Source organism: Cicer arietinum, chromosome 4, assembly GCF_000331145.2.
Source record: "Cicer arietinum cultivar CDC Frontier isolate Library 1 chromosome 4, Cicar.CDCFrontier_v2.0, whole genome shotgun sequence".
Taxonomy (NCBI): domain Eukaryota; kingdom Viridiplantae; phylum Streptophyta; class Magnoliopsida; order Fabales; family Fabaceae; genus Cicer; species Cicer arietinum.
In genome coordinates, this window is record NC_021163.2 from 54,499,937 (window position 1) to 54,510,544 (window position 10,608).

General features: G+C 27.0%; 1 protein-coding gene across 1 annotated transcript; it reads right to left on the reverse strand.

Moving 5' to 3' along the window:
- Nucleotides 1-4,214: 4,214 nt before the first annotated feature.
- LOC140920114 (alcohol acyl transferase 1 allele GSd-like) lies at nt 4,215-4,721 on the reverse strand. Its single transcript, XM_073367437.1, has one exon. It carries the CDS (start codon nt 4,719-4,721, stop codon nt 4,215-4,217), a length of 507 nt encoding a protein of 168 aa, XP_073223538.1.
- Between the last annotated feature and the right edge of the window lie 5,887 nt (nt 4,722-10,608).

A 10,608-nucleotide genomic window follows, 5' to 3' on the forward strand; every position in this document is an offset into this window, starting at 1 on the left:
CCATTGTGTGTTTGTCAAGAAATTCTCTGATGGTGATTATATTATTCTCTTGTTATATGTGGATGACATGTTGATTGTTGGTCATGACACTAAGAAGATTCAATCTTTAAAGAAAGATTTGAACAAGTCTTTTGCAATGAAAGACTTAGGTCCTGCAAAGCAAATTCTGGGTATGAGAATTACTCGTGACAGGAAGAATAATAAATTGTGGTTGTCTCAACACAATTATATTGAGAAGGTGTTAGAGAGGTTTAACATGAGCAATTGCAAACCTGTTAGTACTCCACTTGCTACTCATTTTAAATTGAATTCTGATAAATGTCCTACAAGTGAGAAAGACAAAGAAGAGATGAAGAAGGTTCCTTATGCATCCGCAGTTGGTAGTTTGATGTATGCTATGGGTATGCACAGGCCAGATATTGCTCATGCAGTTGGAGTTGTTAGTCGATTTCTCTCTAATCCTGGTAAAGATAATTGGCAAGCAGTGAAGTGGATTCTCAGATACCTCAAAGGAACTTCCAAAGTGTGTTTATGTTATGGAGGTGATGAACCTGTGTTGGATGGCTACACAGATGCAGATATGGCAGGTGATCTTGATTCTAGAAAATCTACTTCTGGTTATATGATGACTTTTGCAGGGGGAGCTGTGTCTTGGCAATCAAGACTACAAAAGTGTGTTGCTTTGTCCACTACTGAAGCTGAGTACATTGCAGCAACTGAAGCTTCCAAAGAACTCTTGTGGATGAAGAAATTCCTACATGAGTTAGGCCTCAAGCAAGATAAGTTTGTGTTATTCTGTGACAGTCAGAGTGCGATCCATCTCAGCAAGAATCCGACTTTTCATGCAAAGTCGAAGCATATTGAAGTGCGATATCATTGGATACGAGATGCACTGGAAATGAAGTCATTTTTAATTGAGAAGATTCATACTGATGAGAATAGTTCAGATATGGTGACGAAGACCTTGCCTGTGTCGAAGATGATATGTTGTAGAAAGAAAGTTGGCATGGTTGAGTAGTACCTTCCCACTTGAGTCGTGAGGGGGAGATTTGTTGGGTGGGTTCACTCCCCAAGTGGATCCCACTAGTTTTATTAGTATTAAAATTATTATTATTGAAATAAAAGAAGGGAAAAAAAGGATATTATTGGGTTAGGCCAACGTGAAGGAAATAAAAGGGATTTAGAAATCCTAAGAATTACAAGAACAAAAGAGAACGGCTGCCAAAGAAGAAAAATAAAGGTTTGGTTCTGGTGGTGGTAACAAGTGTGTAGCAAACTTGCTCCGTTTGATCTACAAATTTAGTATGTTATTTCTACCATTGAGTTTGTTATTTTAATATACAATTTGAGTAGTTTTATCTTCTCTGAGAGTAACTTTGGTATACCCACTTTAGTGGAAGGTTGTTATAAGGTTGTTATTGTTGATTGATGTTCCCTATTGTTATTAGGAAGACTCTAGTGTACCCATTAATTATTATAGTGGAAGTTTTACTGGACTAGATCCTGTGGTTTTTATTCTCTCAATTTGAGGGAAGTTTTCCACGTTAAAAATTGTGTTTGTCTCATATTTAATTTTTTGCCAATTATTTTTGCTCTAGAATTGTATTTTCTGTTTGGCCATTTATCTGCAGAGGTGGGGGGAAAATATTCCGCATTATTGAGATAGTTATCGCTAATTATCTCTGGTTTTTTCCTAACATTTCTAGAGGCAAAATTGATACTACACTTTTTAGAAATAAATGATAAAAATGATTTGCTTATTGTTTAAGTATATGTTGACAACATCATCTTTGGATCAACAAATGAAAAAATGTGTTTGGAATTTTCAAGTATGATGGGAAAATTGGGAGATTTTCTTGTCTTGCAAATTAAAATATATGAAAATGGAATCCCATGCATCCATCATCAAGTTTGGACAAATATGAACAAGAAAAAATCCATTTATGAAAAGGAATACAGAGGAATTATAAGTTAATTACTATACCTAACTACAAGTAGGCCATATATTGTTGTTGTTTTGTATTTTAGATACAAAATAGAGTTGCTTGAATATTATTATGTTAAGTTGTATGGGAATGCTGCTAATTAACATATTATGTCGATCTGATAGTTGTGTTATGATTTACTTTATGAATATTAATTGAAAATAAATAATGGTTCTAGTTGTGATTTTCAAATGTTGGATGCCCACATTAGTAAGATTGAGGATGATAGTTTAGAAGACTATGATTTGCATGTCATAAGAAGAAAAAATAACAAAACACAAAAAAAAAAAAGAGCTAGAACTTCATTTGTCGAAATAGAGTTGGATGTTTATTTAGAGGAGGAAGTTTTTCCAAGAAGTCCATATTTTGATATTTTCTTTTGGAGGAAGTTGAATGATGTTAAATATCCAAAACTTCAAGCTATTGCAGAGGATATATTGGCAATTTATATTTCAACAATAGCTTTTGAATGTGCATTCAGTATAAGCGAACATATCTTAAGTCTTCATTGAAGCCGACTTTAGTGGGCTACTTTAGATGCATTGATGTGTGCTACAAGCTGGTTATGGAGCGTTGAGAAGACTGTTATTTCTTTTAAATTATTCATTTAAATTTGAATATCTTTGGAATAGCTAATAGTTTTGTAAATCTTAAATTAGCATTGTTTATATTGTACTATATTGATATTGATAGGTGATTTGAATTCTAAAGTGGACATTGAAAATGTTATTTTAATCAATGGAAATGAGTCTGACAATGAAAGTATTTTATTCTCTACGGTCTTTGATTTGAATTGTTCATGTTAAATGTTAATATTTAACTTTTATTTTTTTTAATATAGTTGAATTGTTGATCAATGGATTTACTTCAGTTTCCAACTCCCACATTGTTAGAAAATGCTTATTTAGAACTTATTTGTTTTGATGATTTGGAATTTTTGTTATTTTGATGGATTAGTTCGTTTTTTAATTTGGATCTTTTGTTCGGATTGATATTTTCACTTCTAAAGTGCTTGAAGATTATGAAAATATTGTGATTTGTAGGAAATTTAAACTAGTTTTGAGATATTATAACTTTATTATTTTGATTATTGGAATTTTATAACTTTGGTTGAATGCCACTGTTTAGTCTAATTATTGATTATAATTTGATACTATGAATAAATAATTTCAAAAACAAAAGTCACTTTTTTTTTAAATAAAAGATACCAGTTTTTGGAGTGGGAGCGGGGATGGGATGGGGATGTTAAAAAGTCATCCTCCAGATGTATGGACGGGGACATGAGTGGTATTGAAGTTGCAGGTGCGGGATTGATAGTTTTTAAACTGTCTCCGTCCAACTCTGTTGCTATGCCTAAAACTGACTATAAAACAAGTTTTGGAATTAGAATAGTTTTGTGCATTTATCAAAAAATAAGACTCTTCTTTATGCTTGGGTGATCCCAAAACCAATTTTAATATTGACCAACTTGAAATTGTTTTTCCTCCAATCAAATAAAGGTGTTCCACTATGGAAAATTTTTGGTACTCTTTCTATCATTTTATTTCCTTTCCTATTTTTCAAACAAAGTAAAGTATTAAAGAATGAATATGTCACATAGACAAGATAGATTTCACTAAATATTAATTTTAATTTAGTTTGAAATAAAACATTCAAATAATAAGTTTTGTAATTAAAATACTTTTGTCCATTTATCAAAAATCAATGCTTGGGTGAGCCCAAACCAATTTTCATGTTGACCAACTTGAAATTGTTTTTCCTCCCATTAAATAAAGGTGTTTGACTATGGAAATTTTTTAATATTCTTTCTATCATTTTATTTTCTTTCCTTTTTTTAATACAAAATAGAGTATTAAAGAATGAATATGATAGGCAAAATAGATTTCACTAGTTTACTCTAATTTAATTTGAAATAAAACATTCAATAGATAAATTTAAAAAAAAAAAAAAAAAAGAGTCTGAATATGTTAATACAAATTCAGAATAACATTATTCAATTGTGTAATGCACTTAAATGTAAATATTTGATTACATATATTATAAAATTAATTCATACTTTCGTCTCCAAAATTATTTTTCTTAAGAATTTTCAATTTTCCTAAGAATACATAGAAATTATGATTATGATATTACTATTGAGATACTAAATTATTAGTGTTAATTAATCACACCATAATCTAGTTTAAAAAATTAAATTATAAAGAATGCTTAAATAACATACACACAAAGTCAAACTCCAACGTTTGCAATATGCATTTCATGTTTAAAATCAAATGACTGTGTGTTAGGGGATTCACATGTTCTAACCTGAATTAGAAGAAGAGGATTATCTAACATTTTTTTAGTATTCCCCTTGCACTTAAGTTTCTTCAATGACTTATGTTGTGTCATGCAAGGAATGAGTAATTCTTCAGCAGTGATATCCATGGAAGCCTCAGCAAACAAAACACCTTCTCCATTGCAATCCACCACCAACTTGTTCTCATCCTCACTGCTTGTCCTCAACCTCCCAGCTACAGGGTAGTAATCCACCAAAACTCTTGATAGAGATGATTTTAAAGTATCTACCTCTACAGATTTCTTGAAGATATAAACATAATGCATGTAAAACCTGATGTACATTAGGTCATCAAGATTAGAGAGATAGAGGGAGTGATTTGGTGTTGGTGCACATGGGGTGATTGTAATTGGTGGCTTATAATTGTAACAATCTGGGAGATCAATGGATTTTGACATTTTTCTTTCTTTGTGTATATGTTTTAATTACTTTGCAATAACTTTTAATGATGATAAGGAAAAATGTGAGTCTTAGAGAAAGAAATTCCACCTATTTAGAGAGGAGAATCATAATAGAAAAAGTGGTAGTTGACTCTGAATTAGAGTTAGGAATATGCTAGTCCGAGCTAGGATTTGTTAGGCATGAGTATTTCTTGTCAAAAATTTTTAGTCTTGGTAAAAGACCGGTATAATCTATTGATCTGCTTAAAAGTCTGTTTCATGTGTTAACATTTTTAATAGATAATCAAAATATATTTAAGTAGGTTAACGAGTTAATATGTTGATGAAATTAAATTCTATTTTAATATTTAATATGACATTTTAAAAAATATGACTTTATATACATTCTACTTTTAATTTTATTTTATAATAATAAATTTAAAATGAGATCCGCTAAACTAATTTTTTTCTTTCTCTCTAAGTACATTTGGCTAGCTAATTTTTAGTTGACAAAGAAAAAGAGACGTAAAAAAAATGCAGTTGCTATGCTAGTTAGTAACCCAATTAATGCTATACTTTATTAGAGAGCTTTAAATCACCTTACATTTTTCCATAAAAGGAAAGAAAAACATTTAAGGATTAATAGTTACTCACATTGTAACTGATTAAGGTACCCACATTGTAGGTGGTGCACCTTAAGCATGCCTGATGCTCCCTAATTTAAGCATATGTATAATATGTCAAGGGGAAATAAATTATTTGATACATTCTTAATTTTATCTTTTTAGAATTTTTCTACTTTTTATTTTGTAAATTTTTAAATTTAAATCTGGAGCTTACAAGGTTTGAAACTAAGGACTTGAATTTAATTTCAAATACTTTACCACCAAACTCAGTTGTTTGCAAATTTATTAGATGTATTATATTAATTGAATTTCTTTGTTGAAAATCAACTATGAATATTGAATTCATGGATCATCGAAATTTCAAATTTTAAAGTCATAGTTAGTCAATTTAATTAGTTTATATTGGACCCGTTGGATCATTGAGATTAGAATCTAACCTAATTAAACAAACAATAACTTAAAATTTCCAATTTTCTTATTACGACGGTTCAATCTTAACTAATTAGAAATTATCATTTGAACTATCCAACATTTAGATCTAACCTAATTACAATAAAAACTATTTAAAAATTCTAACTTAGATTATTCAATTGTTCAATATTAACTAATTAGATAGACTATGACTTAGAAATTTTAATTGCTAAGATCCAACTGTTAAATCTTAATTAAATAAACTAAATATTATTGAGAAAAAATTTCAAATCAAGTGTTTTGAAGATAAACAAACGAATTAATTAATCTTTAATCATGATTCTGATTGCGTTGTTATTTAACTTGTGTTTTTGAGTGAATTATTTAAGATAGGTGATCAAGTACACTCATACAACAATCAATGATCATATCATTGATTATAAGAATTAGTTAAGGCATGATTTAAATCAAAATAAATCATGCCTTAACTAAACTGAAAATTTGTTACAAAATATTATGGGCAAATCAAGATCATTTTAATTTATAACAGTATCATTTTTTGTTTATAAAAATATCAGTATAGGCAAATTAAGAGACAATATTTTTTTTATTTTTTCATGTAAAATTTGTTATTCTGAATAGCAAAATTTTAAGGTGCATTCTTCCCTGCCCATTAAGATTGTATATAAGTATCTATAAGAGAATTGTCATAACGAAATATGTAAATTATAGTTGCCGTAGAAACTTAGATATAGTAAGAATGAAACATAATTGATAGACATATTAAGTGAAACTGTCACAATGAAATATATAATTAATTTTTTTAATATTTTTTATATTATTGTTAATACAAAATAATTATTTTAAAAATTTTACTAAGGAAATAGTTTACTAAATTGCTAATTGTTTTCTCACTACGCCAAAAAGGATATAATTCGAGAAGTTATATTATGCTAATTGCTAATTATCTTTCTTCTTAAATTATGATTTCGGTTAGTAGTTACAATTTGTAACATAATTCGAGTTAGTATTTTGTTTCTTGACTCAAATGTAATAGTAGCTTAATCTTAAAAACCTAAAATTTAGTCATAAGAGTTTTTTTTCGTATAGATATTGGCATCCATATTAGTAATTTCTTTTATTATTTAGGGCTGAATGTCATATGGATATTAGGATATAATATTTAATCTAACAATATCAGCATTTGTCAATTGAGTTAGACTTTACCGAATTAATCATAAAAATAATTATGCATTAATATATTTTATACGAATTATATTTAGATATAGGAATAAAATTAAAGATTTAAAAGAATTATACGTATAAATATTTTTAAGTTATTTATTTTTTCTTTCAACGATAAATGGCCTATTTAAAAAAAAATATCCCTCACAAAATTAATATTTTCCAATTAATAATATTTGAGTCATCAATGTGTTTAATTTTTCGATGTACAAATGTCTGGAACAGAATTTTCATTAATTAATTTTTTGTAAAATTTGGCACAACTATTAAATGTTAATTTTTATGTCAAAAAAAATTAAATGTTAATTTTTATGTCAAAAAAAACTAAATGTTAATTTGTTTTTTAAAGTGAAATGTTAATATTTGTAAATTAATATATTTCACATCTTCTATAAATTCAAACTCAAAATTTGATAATTGTATATGTGTGAATTTTAAGTGATATTTTCCACTACATGACAAAATAAATTCACTAAATTGCTAAATTGTTGCTAGTATTGTATTTCCCATATGGATTTTTTTTTTGCTAAGCTAGTTTTTTTTTTCCTGAATACATTTGGCTAGCTAATTTTAGTTGACAAAGAAAAAGAGACGTAAAAAAAATGCAGTTGATATGCTAGTTAGTAACCCAATTAATGCTATACTTTATTAAAAAGCTTTAAAATAGCCCATTTTTCTATATATATTAGGTTAGTTGAATTGAACGAGAAACAAAGGCATTCATCTTCATCGTTTGTTTTATTTTTAACCAACTATTAAGAACTAATCACCTTAAATTTTTTCATAAAATAAAGAAAAACAATCAAGGAATAATAGTTACTCACATTGTAACTAATTAAGGTACCCAAATTGTAACTAATTAAGCTACCAAACTAATTTATTTATTTCTATATGTTGTTTGCAAATTTAATAGATATATTATATTAATTGATTTTTTTTTTTTGAAAATCAACTATAAATATTAAATTAATAAATCATCGAATTCAAATTTCTAGGTCACATTTAGTCCAATTAATTTTTATTGAATAGTTATAACATCCAAATAAGAATCTAACATAAATAAACAAAGAATAATTTAGAAATTTCAATTTTCATAATTCGATGATTTAATTTTAAATAATCAAAACTAATTATGACTTAGAAACTATAATTTTGATTGTCCAATACTTAGATCTAACATAATTATAATAAAAATTACTTAGAAGTTCTGACTTACATTATTCAACAATTCAATCTTAACTAATTATATCGACTATAACTTAGATTTTTAGTTGATATGGTCCAGCCTTTGAATCTTAATTAAATAAATTAAACATAACTTACAAATTTTATTTGTGGCGATCCAACGGATCAATCTAACCTAATTACACAGATAATGACTTGGAAATTTTGATGTCTATGATCTAAAAGTTCAATCTTAACTACTTAAACTGATTGAGACTTAGAAATTATAATTTAAATAATCCAACTATTCAATCTAGTTAGGTTAGATTGAATTACTAGACCATCAAAATTAGAATTTCTAAATACTTGTTTGTGTAATTTGGATAGATTGAACTATTGGATTATCGAAATTAAGATTTCAAAATCATAATCAGTCTAATTAGTAAAGATAGAACCGTAGAATTATCGAAATAAAAATTTATAACTCAATTTGTGTAATTAGGTTAGATAAGTCGTTGGATCGTCGAAATTAGAATTTATAAGTCATTGTTTGTGTAATTATGTTAGATTGAACCGTTAGTTTTTGAAAATTAAAATTTTTAGGTCATACTTAGTATAATTAGTTAAGATTTAACTGATGAGCATCAAATATAAAACATTCAATTTCTTTTGATCAAACGATTCAATCTATCCTAATTACACTTGTAATTACTTTAAAATTATAATTTTGATAATTTAATGGTTCAGTCGTAACTAAATAAACTACCAATAACCTATAAATTGAAATTCCGATGATCTAACGATTTAAATTTAACCTTATTACACTAACAATGACTTGTAAATTCTAATTTTTAGAATCCAACAATTTAATCTAATCTATTTAGACTAAAAATGACTTATAAATTCTAATTTTGATGATCAAACAGTTCAATCAAACCTATATATACTAGCTATGACTTAGAAATTCTAATTTTGATGTTCAAACAATTTAATCTAACTTAATTAGACTATCTATTACTTAGAAATTATTATTTCAATGATCACACAATTAAATCTTAATTATTTAGATTCATTATGATCTAGAAATTGTAATTTTAACGATCCAAAAGTTCAATTTTAACTAATTAGGCTAACAACGACTTAAATATCTAATTTTAACGATTCAATAGTTCAATTTTATCTAATTAGAGTAATAATGATTTATATATTCTAATTTCGATATTCCAAATAGTTCAAAATAAACTAATTATACTAATTATGAATTAGAAATTTTAATTTCGATAATCCAACGATTCAGTATTAACCAATTAAATTAACTATATTTTTTTTTATTTTATGTTTTAACGGTGTTTTAAGATTAATTTGTATATTGTGTTTAGTGAAAAAGGAATTTGTGCGTTTATGTGTCATGATCTCAAGTATAGATTCTCTTTTATGTGATTATGGTTTATTTACTTTACAATATGTACTTAACGCAGTAGCAGATCCAGGACTCGAGTTAGGATGATTCAAATTTTAATTCTATTTGTAAAAATGTTGAGAATCGTTTCTACACCGTAATTACCAATAATTTACGAGAAGTCAAATATGTAATTTAATTGAATTATGGACAATCCTAGGGAACTCAAGAATTAAAAGGATCTGGCTAGTTAATAGGAATATATATGACATCCTAGGGAACCTTCTCAATGAGTTTCATTAGGACATCCTCCTATCTTACTACCATTAGACACATGCCACATCAACATGTTGTAAACAATAATTATGCATTCTCATATTGTTCCGCAATATTCAACATCAAAAAGGTGGAGTTCCATCTAGTTTGTACATCAAGTGTTACCATTGCTTTATAAAATTTCAAAAAGGTGATGAATCTTGTTGTGGTTGTGGAGCAAATTGATTAGAAGCTTCTTGTACTCGTTCTATTTATCTCAAATCTATGCAATAATATAGTTAGAAAAATTCAAAAGTAAAAAGAAAAGTAAGAGAAAACGGTTAGAATTGCTACTTGGTCCACCACATTACTTTGGTCATTACACATAATCCATCAACCATTTTAGTTTACTAAGCTACCATAATTTTTTAATAGTAGTATTTCATTTGTTTATAGTTAGCGTACTTACTATTTTCAAATAAAATACTAAAAAAAGTGTTTTATAGATTTAAATGTAAATAATTTAAACTAAATTCATCATAAGCTTTTGCATAAGCATCATTTTTGCTCATAAATAGTATTTTACTCAAATGAATAGTATTTAACTAAAAAAATTTGTATTTAACAAATGGAAAAAATTTAAACTAAATTTATTATAAACATAACTATAAGCTTTTCGTTCATACTTTTATTATGTAAAACTATAACAAAATATAACATTTAAATAAATATTATTTAACTCAAATATTAAATTGCTCTTTTGAAAGAGACAATTCAAAAATTAGATACGAATTTTATGAATAAG

Bases quoted from the DNA above. Each gene is read 5' to 3' on its own strand.
- LOC140920114 (XM_073367437.1), bottom strand. From the start codon at position 4,721: ATGTCAAAATCCATTGATCTCCCAGATTGTTACAATTATAAGCCACCA.